A 16,173-nucleotide genomic window follows, 5' to 3' on the forward strand; every position below is an offset into this window, starting at 1 on the left:
AGGCTGCATTATTAAATGTATATAGTGATAGGGGCTGCAGTATTATATATGTATATACAGAGGAGATGCTGCAGTATTATATATGTATATACAGTGATGGGGCAGCAGTATTATATATGTATATACAGTGATGGGGCTGCAGTATTATATATGTATATACAGAGGAGAGGCTGCAGTATTATATATGTATATACAGTGATGGGGCTGCAGTATTATATATGTATATACAGAGGAGATGCCGCAGTATTATATATGTATATACAGTGATGGGGCAGCAGTATTATATATGTATATACAGTGATGGGGCTGCAGTATTATATATGTATATACAGTGATGGGGCAGCAGTATTATATATGTATATACAGTGATGGGGCTGCAGTATTATATATGTATATATGGGTGAGATGCTGCAGTATTATATATGTATATACAGTGATGGGGCTGCAGTATTATATATGTATATATGGGTGAGATGCTGCAGTATTATATATGTATATACAGTGATGGGGCTGCAGTATTATATATGTATATACAGAGGAGATGCTGCAATATTATATATGTATACACAGTGATGGGGCTGCAGTATTATATATGTATATACAGTGATGGGGCAGCAGTATTATATATGTATATACAGTGGAGATGCTGCAGTATTATATATGTATATACAGTGGAGATGCTGCAGTATTATATATGTATATACAGTGATGGGGCTGCAGTATTATATATGTATATACAGAGGAGAAGCTGCAGTATTATATATATGTATATACAGTGATGGGGCTGCAGTATTATATATATGTATATACAGTGGAGATGCTGCAGTATTATATATATGTATATACGGATGAGATGCTGCAGTAATATATGTATATACAGAGGAGAAGCTGCAGTATTATATATATGTATATACAGTGATGGGGCTGCAGTATTATATATATGTATATACAGAGGAGAGGCTGCAGTATTATATATGTATATACGGATGAGATGCTGCAGTATTATATATGTATATACAGAGGAGAGGCTGCAGTATTATATATGTATATACAGTGATGGGGCTGCAGTATTATATATGTATATACAGAGGAGAGGCTGCAGTATTATATATGTATATACAGTGATGGGGCAGCAGTATTATATATGTATATACAGTGGGGATGCTGCAGTATTATATATGTATATACAGAGGAGAGGCTGCAGTATTATATATGTATATACAGTGATGGGGCAGCAGTATTATATATGTATATACAGAGGAGAGGCTGCAGTATTATATATGTATATACAGTGATGGGGCAGCAGTATTATATATGTATATACAGTGGGGATGCTGCAGTATTATATATGTATATACAGTGATGGGGCTGCAGTATTATATATGTATATATGGGTGAGATGCTGCAGTATTATATATGTATATACAGTGATGGGGCTGCAGTATTATATATGTATATACAGTGATGGGGCTGCAGTATTATATATGTATATACAGTGGGGATGCTGCAGTATTATATATGTATATACAGTGATGGGGCTGCAGTATTATATATGTATATACAGTGATGGGGCTGCAGTATTATATATGTATATACAGTGATGGGGCTGCAGTAATATATATGTATATACAGTGATGGGGCAGCAGTATTATATATGTATATACAGTGATGGGGCTGCAGTATTATATATGTATATACAGTGATGGGGCAGCAGTATTATATATGTATATACAGTGATGGGGCTGCAGTATTATATATGTATATACAGTGATGGGGCAGCAGTATTATATATGTATATACAGAGGAGAGGCTGCAGTATTATATATGTATATACAGTGATGGGGCTGCAGTATTATATATGTATATATGGGTGAGATGCTGCAGTATTATATATGTATATACAGAGGAGAGGCTGCAGTATTATATATGTATATACAGTGATGGGGCAGCAGTATTATATATGTATATACAGTGGGGATGCTGCAGTATTATATATGTATATACAGAGGAGAGGCTGCAATATTATATATGTATATACAGTGATGGGGCTGCAGTATTATATATGTATATACAGAGGAGATGCTGCAGTATTATATATGTATATACAGAGGAGAGGCTGCAGTATTATATATGTATATACAGTGATGGGGCAGCAGTATTATATATGTATATACAGTGGGGATGCTGCAGTATTATATATGTATATACAGAGGAGAGGCTGCAATATTATATATGTATATACAGTGATGGGGCTGCAGTATTATATATGTATATACAGTGATGGGGCAGCAGTATTATATATGTATATACAGTGGAGATGCTGCAGTATTATATATGTATATACAGTGGAGATGCTGCAGTATTATATATGTATATACAGTGATGGGGCTGCAGTATTATATGTATATACAGTGGAGATGCTGCAGTATTATATATATGTATATACGGATGAGATGCTGCAGTAATATATGTATATACAGAGGAGAAGCTGCAGTATTATATATATGTATATACAGTGATGGGGCTGCAGTATTATATATATGTATATACAGAGGAGAGGCTGCAGTATTATATATGTATATACAGTGATGGGGCTGCAGTATTATATATGTATATACAGTGGGGATGCTGCAGTATTATATATGTATATACAGTGATGGGGCAGCAGTATTATATATGTATATACAGAGGAGAGGCTGCAGTATTATATATGTATATACAGTGGGGATGCTGCAGTATTATATATGTATATACAGTGATGGGGCTGCAGTATTATATATGTATATACAGAGGAGATGCTGCAGTATTATATATGTATATACAGTGGGGATGCTGCAGTATTATATATGTATATACAGTGATGGGGCTGCAGTATTATATATGTATATATGGGTGAGATGCTGCAGTATTATATATGTATATACAGAGGAGATGCTGCAGTATTATATATGTATATACAGAGGAGATGCTGCAGTATTATATATGTAAATACGGATGAGATGCTGCAGTATTATATATGTATATACAGAGGAGAGGCTGCAGTATTATATATGTATATACAGTGATGGGGCAGCAGTATTATATATGTATATACAGTGATGGGGCAGCAGTATTATATATGTATATACAGAGGAGAGGCTGCAGTATTATATATGTATATACAGTGATGGGGCAGCAGTATTATATATGTATATACAGTGATGGGGCTGCAGTATTATATATGTATATACAGTGATGGGGCTGCAGTAATATATATGTATATACAGTGATGGGGCAGCAGTATTATATATGTATATACAGTGATGGGGCAGCAGTATTATATATGTATATACAGAGGAGAGGCTGCAGTATTATATATGTATATACAGTGATGGGGCTGCAGTAATATATATGTATATACAGTGATGGGGCTGCAGTATTATATATGTATATACAGTGATGGGGCAGCAGTATTATATATGTATATACAGTGATGGGGCAGCAGTATTATATATGTATATACAGAGGAGAGGCTGCAGTATTATATATGTATATACAGTGATGGGGCAGCAGTATTATATATGTATATACAGAGGAGAGGCTGCAGTATTATATATGTATATACAGTGATGGGGCAGCAGTATTATATATGTATATGCAGAGGAGATGCTGCAGTATTATATATGTATATACAGTGATGGGGCAGCAGTATTATATATGTATATACAGAGGAGAGGCTGCAGTATTATATATGTATATACAGTGGGGATGCTGCAGTATTATATATGTATATACAGTGATGGGGCTGCAGTATTATATATGTATATACAGAGGATATGCCGCAGTATTATATATGTATATACAGAGGAGAGGCTGCAGTATTATATATGTATATACAGTGATGGGGCAGCAGTATTATATATGTATATACAGAGGAGATGCTGCAGTATTATATATGTATATACAGTGGGGATGCTGCAGTATTATATATGTATATACAGTGATAGGGCTGCAGTATTATATATGTATATATGGGTGAGATGCTGCAGTATTATATATGTATATACAGAGGAGATGCTGCAGTATTATATATGTATATACAGAGGAGATGCTGCAGTATTATATATGTAAATACGGATGAGATGCTGCAGTATTATATATGTATATACAGAGGAGAGGCTGCAGTATTATATATGTATATACAGTGATGGGGCAGCAGTATTATATATGTATATACAGTGATGGGGCAGCAGTATTATATATGTATATACAGAGGAGAGGCTGCAGTATTATATATGTATATACAGTGATGGGGCAGCAGTATTATATATGTATATACAGTGATGGGGCTGCAGTATTATATATGTATATACAGTGATGGGGCTGCAGTAATATATATGTATATACAGTGATGGGGCAGCAGTATTATATATGTATATACAGTGATGGGGCAGCAGTATTATATATGTATATACAGAGGAGATGCTGCAGTATTATATATGTATATACAGTGGAGATGCTGCAGTATTATATATGTAAATACGGATGAGATGCTGCAGTATTATATATGTATATACAGAGGAGAGGCTGCAGTATTATATATGTATATACAGTGATGGGGCAGCAGTATTATATATGTATATACAGTGATGGGGCAGCAGTATTATATATGTATATACAGAGGAGAGGCTGCAGTATTATATATGTATATACAGTGATGGGGCAGCAGTATTATATATGTATATACAGTGATGGGGCTGCAGTATTATATATGTATATACAGTGATGGGGCTGCAGTAATATATATGTATATACAGTGATGGGGCAGCAGTATTATATATGTATATACAGTGATGGGGCAGCAGTATTATATATGTATATACAGAGGAGAGGCTGCAGTATTATATATGTATATACAGTGATGGGGCTGCAGTAATATATATGTATATACAGTGATGGGGCTGCAGTATTATATATGTATATACAGTGATGGGGCAGCAGTATTATATATGTATATACAGTGATGGGGCAGCAGTATTATATATGTATATACAGAGGAGAGGCTGCAGTATTATATATGTATATACAGTGATGGGGCAGCAGTATTATATATGTATATACAGAGGAGAGGCTGCAGTATTATATATGTATATACAGTGATGGGGCAGCAGTATTATATATGTATATGCAGAGGAGATGCTGCAGTATTATATATGTATATACAGTGATGGGGCTGCAGTATTATATATGTATATACAGTGATGGGGCAGCAGTATTATATATGTATATACAGAGGAGAGGCTGCAGTATTATATATGTATATACAGTGATGGGGCAGCAGTATTATATATGTATATACAGAGGAGAGGCTGCAGTATTATATATGTATATACAGTGATGGGGCAGCAGTATTATATATGTATATACAGTGATGGGGCTGCAGTATTATATATGTATATACAGATGAGATGCTGCAGTATTATATATGTATATACAGTGATGGGGCTGCAGTATTATATATGTATATACAGTGATGGGGCTGCAGTATTATATATGTATATACAGATGAGATGCTGCAGTATTATATATGTATATACAGTGATGGGGCTGCAGTATTATATATGTATATACAGTGATGGGGCTGCAGTATTATATATGTATATACAGTGATGGGGCTGCAGTATTATATATGTATATACAGTGATGGGGCTGCAGTATTATATATGTATATACAGTGATGGGGCTGCAGTATTATATATGTATATACAGTGATGGGGCTGCAGTATTATATATGTATATACAGTGGAGATGCTGCAGTATTATATATGTATATACAGTGATGGGGCTGCAGTATTATATATGTATATACAGTGATGGGGCAGCAGTATTATATATGTATATACAGAGGAGAGGCTGCAGTATTATATATGTATATACAGTGATGGGGCTGCAGTATTAAATATGTATATACAGTGATGGGGCTGCACTATTATATATGTATATACAGTGATGGGGCTGCAGTATTATATATGTATATACAGTGATGGGGCTGCACTATTATATATGTATATACAGTGATGGGGCTGCAGTATTATATATGTATATACAGTGATGGGGCTGCAGTATTATATATGTATATATGGGTGAGATGCTGCAGTATTATATATGTATATACAGTGATGGGGCTGCAGTATTATATATGTATATACAGTGATGGGGCTGCAGTATTATATATGTATATACAGTGATGGGGCTGCAGTATTATATATGTATATACAGTGATGGGGCTGCAGTATTATATATGTAAATACGGATGAGATGCTGCAGTGTGTATACAATGCCCCGTTCCCCGGTGTGTAGACAATGATGAGATATTACGGTGTCCCCGGTGTGACAGCTATAACGGTGGCCGGTGAAGGATACGCTGCGGCAGGCGGCGGTTGCAGGGCCCGGATCCCGGGGTGTGAGGCGGCTGCAGAGGAGGCCGGTGGGGGCGGAGGCACGGCGGAGCTGGGCACAGCAGCGACAGCAGAGGGGGGAGGCCCCAGCACCCCGGTCCCGGCTCCGGTGGGTGCGGCGGTTTTCAGGGCCGTCTTGTGCGGTAAACTCATGGCCGGACCGGGTTTAGGGGCGGACCCTCATGGGAGCGCAGTCTGGGGGACACGGGAGCCGCTGTCGGTCTGGGGAATGCGGGGAGATACCGGTAATTTTCCTCACTCGGAGACCGGAGCATCCAACATGGCGCTGTGTCCGCCTCCAGCAGTCCGGCAGGACGGACAATCGGTAATCTCCGGCAGTGTTCGGCTCCGCTCGTGAAAGGGGTGGAGTCAACGAAGACAGCTCAGCAGTCTTCGGAAACGCTCGAGTCAGTTCGTACCAGGAAGAGTTCCTCGGGTGCCGCACTCGTGAACCAATCGGAGGAGAAGATGGGCGTGGTTAATACCGGGGCGCAATCAATAACACAGCTTCGGAACACATCGCAGAGAGGCGGGGCCACGATGGAGTACAATCTGACACAGAGGCCGGCTACAGCGCAATGGGCGGAGTGTCAAAAGATGCACGGATTGAAGGGGCGGAAATAAACGAAGACTACTTCGGGATTATTCGGAAGCCTTCGGTTTCGTTGTGTTATCTATCACAGCGCTCCCCCTAATGGTCAATTATAGACATAACAGCGGAAATAAACCCATGTCATAGGAAGCAATACGGCTGGAAAAGATGTTACCTAGGAAACCGAGACCCGCCTCCCCCTCCACCAACCCCGGGGGCGGAGCTTTGATTCATGGAAAAGTGACAGGACTGGAAAGTCCTTTCATTGCTGTATCTAATCTTATGCTGTGTATCTAATCCTAGCATGTGCAACACTGGCTGCTGAGCTATTGTATCTAATCTTATAACATGTGATACTGTCTGCCCACCCTCTATACATCATCTAATCACAGATGTAACCGATTTTTTTTTCCCTCCCGTCACATTACAGCATAAACAGTAATAATAATCAAAAATATTTGTCATTCCCAATTAACAGACAGTTGCAGGGTATAAACATAGATTAATTATACTGTCTGTGCATCAAACTCTTATCTGTGAGATGCGTCATGTATCTAAGCTTATTGTGTGGTACTGTCGTGTTTAGTCTGTTGAGCTGCCATTTTTATCCTCCTGTAGCATGATAGTCTTCTAATACACTGTAGCCAAATAGCTTGTGATCTAGTCATCCAAGCTGGTGTATCGAAGCTCACCGGCCTATGGAGATACTGGGGTAGCCAATTATCATCCATGTAATTCCATAGTAGAGAATAAAGTGCAGTTTGAGGTTGGAGGCAGCAGTACCTGGACTCCCACTGTTGGTGCATCAGCCAGATTAGTCTTTCAGACCAGTCGCTACACAAATGCCTCCAGTCTTGGCACTGGTTACCCATCTCCTTCCACATACAGTTTAAATAACCACCCTCTTTCACAAAACTTTGCACCTCGCCTACCTCTTCTCTTAGTCTCCCCACCAAACCCCGTGCTATTCCATCTGTCAGGGATCTTAAATCATTCTGTTCAAATTAGTGGTGAGAATTCCAGCTTTTCAGTGAGCCGGCTCCTTAGGCTCCACTCACTAGAAAGAGCTGGCTCTTCTTGCTTCTTCTTAAATATATACTAAAGGAGCCACAGGCCAGTCACCCCGCTCTCATCCTGATTTTATTCAGTTAAAAAAAAAGGAACCAGGTGAGCTAGTTAGGGTCAGGGTTTAGTGAGCCAGCTCCCACCCTGCACGTAAAAGAGCTGGTTCCCTAGAACCAGCTTGTTCACGAATGACATCAAACCTACATTTACATCTCCAGGATTTTTCCTGAGCTACAACAATTCTCCGCAGTGTCCTACGCTGGACTATCAGACTTGGGGTACATTCAGACACCCATTATAGCCACGGTAATCTGGTTGCATGATATGCAAAGACTTCCATGGCTCCCGATCAGCACATGTGTCAAAGCACCAAAACCTAGTCAGACGCCCACTCATCTGCCTCTCCCAACTTCTCCTCTCAGCCAGAATCCAGTCTGGGTGAGCACACAGCCATCTACATGAACCTTATGCAGCCTGTGGCCACAGGACCCATTCTCACAGCCTGTACGCTGTGCAGGATCATATCTTTGGAGAAAAGCTGAGCTTACACAATTTCTGACATTCTGAGGCCACCCTGTGTTATTAGGCTATATGCAAATACAGTTTTCTAGATGGGAAGAGGACATCCACACCTGTTTTGCCACACAACACGTTCTCGGATGGATTGAAAAATGCATGCGTTTGGCTGGTTTTAATCTGTTTCACAGATGCCTACACTTCTAGAAATGTAGATAAACAGGCTCAAAGCACGCAACATGTGGCAACAACCTAAGGACGCCCCCTTATGATCAAGCATGACTTTCAAGAAGCCTAATGACATGATATGGGTTTAAAACTAAACCTGTATATCTATTCCAGAAGGAACAGACTCCTAACTGTAGACAGCGCTGTTTGGCTGTGGTTGTGTACAGCATTTCTCAGAATAACCTAGTGAAGCGTCAATGGCTGTAAGTATCCCCACGCCTGCAAGGCGGACTTAATGGAATTTATGGTGAGTTTGCCAATTAACATTGGACAGTGCTTGACCCCCAGCATGACCCCTGGCTAATACAGTAGTCATGATGGCGTCCGAAACCAGTGCGATCTCCCTAACACGGTCTAAAGAGAACTCTTATATCCTGAGCTTATTGGGCTCTAGAAATGCTTCTACAATTGCCAACAATTTCTAGGATTCTCGTTCTTAAAGGGAACCTGTCACCACATTTGCACATATACAGCTAGTGACAGGTTCCTATAGAGCTCTATTAACTGACAGATGCCCTTTTGCTAAAAATAGTTTCACTTACATCCACATAAATCACCTTTTATCTTATATTACCTGGCATCAAAGGGGTGTGTGTCCTGCTTGGCCAGCCCCTCCCATCTAATCCTCCCCATGCCTTATACCTCCTATTTAGTTTCGATCATGTGAACAGGGTGACTTCTCAGGTCCTTTAGCCGCTTAACAATAGCAAACTGTACCCCATGTATATATCTGACCACACCAAGTCACAGCTGCCTCCATGGACTACTCCTCTCCATCCTCCCTTCCATGGAGGCTGCTGTAATTTCATGTAATCATATACATGCCATACAGTTTGCTATTGTTAGCAATCTAAAGGACCTGCAATGATGTCATATGACATAGTTGTAACACAAAGCACCGTGTAAAAAAAAAAAAAAAAAGATGACACTGTCCTATAAGTAAATAGAGGTTTATATGTATGTAGTTGCATATTAGCAGACAGTCCCTCCGTACAAAGAGGCAGAGCAGTCACATTGGGGCATGGCTCACTGCCAGAAACAAGAGTCAAACCACTAGACACTAATCAAAAGCCAATTTGCATGTCAGAAGGACATCTGTAATTGAAGTACAATGCCTCACTGGCAGCCAGTGGAGAGGACTTGTAACTATCTGCAGGCAGTTAGTCAGGGAGGTAAAATTCTGGTGACATGTCTTTAAGAGACAGTCATGGTCTATCCTCATAGCGCACTTTTGGATTGAAACATACATAATCTATGACCATTTATTTATCTTTGTGAAAAAAGATTTTCATGGCATGGTTATAGCATCTGCAAATGAAATAAGGCCATGTCCTCACACTGCTGTGCCATTCGCTCTGCCACCAACTCACCCTGCTGAATGAAATGTGTACGCAACTTCTGGTTGCAAAGGCAGATCTCCATAAGGAAATTCGGTTTCGTTTCTTCCATCTATCCAAACTGGTTCCCTACACTGTACTGAAGAGATGCAATAAGAATGAAAGTGTCTAGTCCACAGGTGAAAACTGTTGCTTTTGGAGGAGACTAGTTTTTCTCTTATTCCATGTCATGTCTCTAGCCTGCTGGAAAGTGCAGGAGCTGCACGGGAAGACCTAGTTTCTCATCCTGGAAAACGTATTTTCCTACAAGTTTTTCAGTTGTATACCGTATATCAAGTCGCGTAATTGAAATGCAATGCATGTCTAGTTAGGTTCATTGATCAAGCAGTGTGCTAGTGTAGTGTTTTCATGGCATAGTTGAGGATTATACTCCTGTGTGCTGTTAAAGGAAACCTACCACTTGGGATAGGGCTTATAAGCAGGACATGCCTTGCACCAGCTCAGGGTGAGCTGGTGCCGACGCTCATCTTCGTTATGCTTTTAAACGGTTTTAAAGCATTTAATCCCTTTATTAATGTTTATATTGGAAGTAGCTTCCCCGCACCGAGGTCGGCGCACCATGCACTCTTCCACTTCCATTCAGGCGCGCGCACACACGGAGATTAGCGCCGGCACCAGCTCACCCTATCCGAAGTGGTAGGTTTCCTTTAACACCAAGTGTGAATCTTAATTTATTGTATATCGTGTTGTGGTCTGTGCTGCACCAGTATACGCTGTATGTATGTGCAAATGTATGGAATTTTGACTTCTGCTTTTTCAATAAAGCAGAGGAAAATGAAGCAGTGTAATGCTGGGAAGCACAGCAGTGTGAGGACACACCTGTATGGCACTTAGCCAAGCGGTTCCTTTTAATTGTGCTCCTTCTACAACCTTGGGGGAAACTATTCCAGGCACAGCTGCTTCCTAGGACTCCTCTTCCCCAGGTTTATAAGATTGTAGAGCTGCTGTTTGCTCTTGGAGTAGTTTATCTCTTGTGGATTTGGATATAAACCTGCACAATAGTACTGAAGCGGTAGTGAGTGCAGCCGCCCATCTGTGTTCAATGATTCGCCTACTTCCTGCGCTCACATTCCAGAGTAGAATCAGGAGCAGATGTCTAGGTCTCGGCCTGCGCAACCAACAAGCTGCACTGCATGCTGGGTACTGCCCATCACATCGCCTTACACTTCTGAGGGTTTGTTACAACTGTATCCAGTCTAGATAAATCAGAATTAGATGATCCGGACTGCAGATAGGAGACAACTGCACCAGACACCCTGCTGTGTACACGATGCATTTCCAGCCTACAGATGTAACAAGAATGTTTCGATTCAATGACAAGCATTAGTTTTAATAAAAAAAAAAAAAAAAGTTTAAGAATGGAACCTGTCAGCAGGTTTTATCAGGTAGATTGCAGACAGTGTTAGGCATTGACCCTGGAGATGAATAACCCAACTACGTGTTAGGCCACCCAGAGTGGAGAGGAGCAGGAAACACATCCAGTGCACTTTAAAAAGGAAATCTTCCATTACAATCCATCACAATAAACCAGGGACACTTCCTCATAGATGCAGGCACCGTGACTGTTAATTATATGTGTCATCCATGGCCTCCTTCCTTCTAAAATACATTTTTCAAATTATTCCAATAAGCCAGAAAGGGTCTTTGGGCATTAACAGAGCCCCTCTGTGCAGCAGCTTAACAGACTGTTACACTGTGCAGGAGCACTTCCCTCCCACTGTGTGCTGAAACCATTTGCTGCAGTGAGATTACATTAGGCAACGGGAGGGGTTGGGGGCAGTATAACATCCTGTGAAGCTACAAATATAGTAAGATTACCAGCGTCCGCAAGTGTCCCTGGTTTATGAGGGATTTTGATGATAAATTTCTTTTAAAAATCTGGAAGTTTTGCAATTTCTCATTCCTGGTGCTACTAACATACATAAAAAAGGTATAAACCAACTCCTCCTCCCCAACATTGTCCAAAGCCTTCTCATAGATCATTTATTGGATTATATTAAGTTGTGTGTAGTAGAGTCTAGATTTATCCAAGAGGAAACAGGAGGGGCAGAGATACAAAGCAGATCGTTGTTTATTAGGCACTGGGTGAAAAAGTTTTCAGATTTTTATACAAAATGGAGTAAAACGGATGACAAGAGTCAGAAGAGTCTGAGCCGCGCCGAGCGACATCTGACCGATTCTGTATTATCTGGGTAGAAGGACTCAGAGGATCAGAAATAGGCACATAATCGGGGACCACCTGGTGGCAGATCCCCACCCTGCAGCTGGTCACATCTAAAGTGATGGTGAAAGTCAGGGCCAGTATAAATATGTACAAAAGTCACACACACATATATACACATGGAAAAGAATATGTACAGTGAGGGGGATACAGTCGTGGCTATTGCACTGTTCTCCAGAACATGGCAGCAGCGCAACTCCCGCCATCTTGTCATTTAGACCAGGTTCACTTTTAGTGGACATCCCAAAGACCTACGCTACTGGGAACAGGTGGTGCAGTCACAGGATTTACCCTTCAGCTGCTGTGCATTTTAGGAGCTTGCATTACAGGAAGCCATCGATCAAGAGACCCCCATATACTGCAATAAGGTCCTCAAAGCAGGGAGCCGAGGGTCAGCAACTTCAGCAGCGTTACCGATAGTCGTCAGTGCAGCTCATATTGCAGAGGAGAAGTGTAATAAAAAGGTGCATAGTCTACAGTTTAGTGCACGGAATTGTCCGAAAGTGGAAAACGTCACTACAGTTAAGAAAGATCGCAGGTTGGCCATTTGTAAACAATCCCCCAATACTGGGAGGGAACCCTCCCATGCTGTCAGTGGTTTTATCACCCCCCTCATTCACTCCAGTAGATCACCACACTTCACATTTCTTTGCTGGGTTCATAGGGGACCCCTCTGGACACTGGAAATGCTTGGAGAATGCTCTGGAATTGGACACCGAGCCGATGACACGATAGCGGGATGGGCTGTGCGGGTCAGTCATGATCCCTTCATGTGAGCTCTCTGGAGTCCTCACTGAGCACCACACCTGGAAAGAGACAACCAGCAAGGGTTAAACCCCTAAACCCATCCAGTAAATTGCACTACTGAAATGTGGGGCACACCAATTCTGTCCATTATACAAGGTTCTAGTGAGCAGATTCTCAATGAACTGGTCACTAGGATGTCTCCCACACACAGAAAAAATCTTTATGAAGCATCAACAGGATCATATAGGACACTGCAGTGGAGCTCCGATGTGAAAATTCCTACTTGGATCCAGAATCCTCTGTCGGTACTTAGGTGTTCACCCATCTTGCCTTGTACAGGTGCAGCTCAAATATCAGCAGAGTTTTTTTTTTTTTTACAGCAATTCAATAATGTAAAACATTATGTAGAGTCATTACAGAGTGAACTCCAAGTGAACTAAGTGTTGGTTGGGGCTCCTTTTGCAAGAATGACTGCATCAATGCAGCCTGACATGGAGGGATCAGCTGGTGGCGCTGTAGAGGTGTTATTGCATGGAGGGATCAGCTGGTGGTGCTGTAGAGGTGTTATGGCATGGAGGGATCAGCTGGTGGTGCTGTAGAGGTGTTATGGCATGAAGGGATCAGGTGATGGTGCTGTGGAGCTGTTATGGAGGCACAGGTTGTGTCATAGCAGCCATCAGCTTGTCCGCTTTGTTGGGTGCCAGGTATTACCGTAGTACTTTTGGCAGTATGGGCAGATGCCAAGTCCTGCTGGAAAATTTCATCCTGGCAGAGGGAAGCATGAAGTGCGCTTCCTTTGGTCTTGATAAAACACAGCGGACCTACACCAGCAGATGACTTGAACCCCAAACCATCACAGATTGTGGAAACTTCACACTAGACCTCAAGCAGCTTGGATTGTGTCTCCTCTTCCTCCAGACTCTGGGACCTTGATTTCCACATGAAATGCATAATTTACTTTCAATGGAAACAACACCTTGGACACTGAGAAGAGTCCAGCTCTTTCTCTCCTTAGCCCAGGTATGGTGTTGTCCATTGGTCAGGAGAGGATGACACATGGAAGGCAACACTTGTAACCCAAGTCCTGGATACGTCTGTTTGGTGGCTCTTGAAGCACTGACTCCAGCATTGTTGACTCACTGCAAACTCCTGTGACCTTAACCCCATAGAGAATCTATGAGAGACACCAGACCCAACAATGCAGACGAGCTGAAGGCTGCGATCCTTTCCTTCTATAACATCTCTGCAGCGCCATCAGCTGATCACTCCATGCCACAGCGCATTGATGGAATCATTCTAGTAAAAGGAGTCCTGACCAAGTATTGAGGGCATTTACTCTTTTGGCCAACTTTTTTTTTTTTTTTTTTTTTTTTAAATATAAAGTCTTTACAGTTTGTCTAATATATTCTTCTAATTTTCTGAGATTTTGGCTTTTCCTTGGCTGTAGCCATAATCAACATTATCAAGTGTTATTCCTGTTAAAGTGCTCTCTAATGACCTTATACATGAGGTTTTACTTTTTGAATTGAATTACTGAAATATAAAAATGATATTTGTATTTATTGAGATCTACCCGTATAAAAAAGAAGGTTCTTAATCCTGTAGACAACAGCCTCCTGACAACCCTCAGTTATGAGCTTCTTACCTGAGCAAAACCAACAAAGAAAAGCTGATCATTGGTGAGCCCCAAGGACGGCAGCACCTGCTCCTCGCCATTCTTCTTCACCCAGTTCTGGTATGCCTGCAAGACAGCAGAGAACATTGAGAGTAGTAGTCACAACGTTATCCATCTGCATCTTCTAGTCATAGATACAGTTAAAGCTATCCGGTGCCTCCTGACACATACATCGGAGCAGTTCAAGGACCTTTGGAAAGTAATAGGAGTTTGGCTGTAGATTTTTCCGGGCACTAGATCAGCATTTGTGGTGGAAATGAGGAGCTACAGGCAGCCTTACCCTATAGGCAGCTTTGAGTCCTCCGTTGTCAGCAATGTTCTCCCCCAGGGTGTGCTTTCCGTTCACCGCTTCTCCATTCACCTTGTAGCTGCTGTACTGTTCGGTGATGCACTCCGTCTGCTTCTTGAAGGCCTCCACTGATGAGTTCTTCCACCACGGGCGTAGATTTCCATCCTTGTCATACTCCCGGCCTGAGCGGAAGACACAGAGGTTACTGAGGAATCAGAGGATGCAAGAAGCAATGAATAGCAGGATAAGAGACGCACCTTGGTCATCAAATGCGTGGGTCAGTTCATGGCCCATCACAACGCCAATCCCTCCAAAGTTCAGAGCCCTGGTAGAAAGACCGTTGAATCCATTATAAATCTGATAAACACCATAGGACATCATATTGTATCAGTTTTTCGGCTGCCACTTTTTCAGGTTTCCTGAAGTCGGCCAATTTAATCATTGCAATGTATCTCAAGTTTTTCCCCTTTGTGATACGCGATAAGTGTTTAGTCTCACTTTTGCAACTTTTTGTGGTGTGAGACTTTGGTCCAAAATAGTAGTTTACCAAAAGTACGACTTATTAGGCAAAAGAATGGGACAATTCCAAGCCCAAAAGTTGCACAAGTTGATCAAACATCTGGGCTACAAAGATAAATACTGTGCACCGAATGTCTATAGTAGGTGAGAGTTGCAGGGAGGTAGAAAAGAAGCACATTTCACCACCATGCAACTTCATAATAGCGGCAATAATCTTACGTGGGCGAGGAGCTGGTGTAGAACGGAGCCTGCAGGATTCCAGCTGGGAAGACAATCTCATTCTTGGTAGGAGAATAATAAGCATTGACTGTAGGGGGCGTCATACTCCATCTGAAATATGGAGAAGGGGTCAGAAACACCATCATACTGTGCAATGCTTCAACCATCTGAAGGGGGAAGCTAGAGCTGCATACAATTTAAGCTGCAGCTCATGGCATCTGCCTGAACCACCACTGCAGCTTCCAGGACCTCATCATCCTGCATATCT

At 41.5% G+C, this 16,173-nt stretch overlaps 2 protein-coding genes across 24 annotated transcripts in view; both read right to left on the reverse strand.

Moving 5' to 3' along the window:
* Positions 1 to 6,823, reverse strand: part of EIF4G3 (eukaryotic translation initiation factor 4 gamma 3) — a 46,705-nt gene extending 39,882 nt beyond the window's left edge. For 10 of the 20 annotated variants that reach the window (XM_072155346.1, XM_072155352.1, XM_072155345.1 and 7 more), the window contains exon 1: positions 6,403 to 6,794. In XM_072155346.1, coding sequence (XP_072011447.1) covers positions 6,403 to 6,590 — 188 coding nt within the window. In that variant the 5' untranslated portion in view covers positions 6,591 to 6,794. Of the gene's footprint in view, positions 1 to 6,402 lie in introns of all 20 variants that reach the window. The other 10 variants (XM_072155340.1, XM_072155337.1, XM_072155342.1 and 7 more) reach the window with 4 other exon arrangements.
* Positions 6,824 to 12,288: 5,465 nt separating this feature from the next.
* The window catches only part of ECE1 (endothelin converting enzyme 1), a 65,950-nt gene continuing 62,065 nt past the window's right edge, over positions 12,289 to 16,173 (reverse strand). For all 4 annotated transcript variants that reach the window (XM_072155357.1, XM_072155356.1, XM_072155358.1 and 1 more), the window contains 5 exons: positions 15,906 to 16,016; positions 15,425 to 15,492; positions 15,159 to 15,349; positions 14,849 to 14,944; positions 12,289 to 13,262 (listed from right to left, as the gene is read on the reverse strand). In XM_072155357.1, the coding sequence (XP_072011458.1) occupies positions 13,086 to 13,262; positions 14,849 to 14,944; positions 15,159 to 15,349; positions 15,425 to 15,492; positions 15,906 to 16,016 (643 nt within the window). In that variant the 3' untranslated portion in view covers positions 12,289 to 13,085. The remainder of the gene's footprint in view (positions 13,263 to 14,848; positions 14,945 to 15,158; positions 15,350 to 15,424; positions 15,493 to 15,905; positions 16,017 to 16,173) is intronic.

Source organism: Engystomops pustulosus, chromosome 6 (genome assembly GCF_040894005.1).
Source record: "Engystomops pustulosus chromosome 6, aEngPut4.maternal, whole genome shotgun sequence".
Lineage (NCBI taxonomy): Eukaryota > Metazoa > Chordata > Amphibia > Anura > Leptodactylidae > Engystomops > Engystomops pustulosus.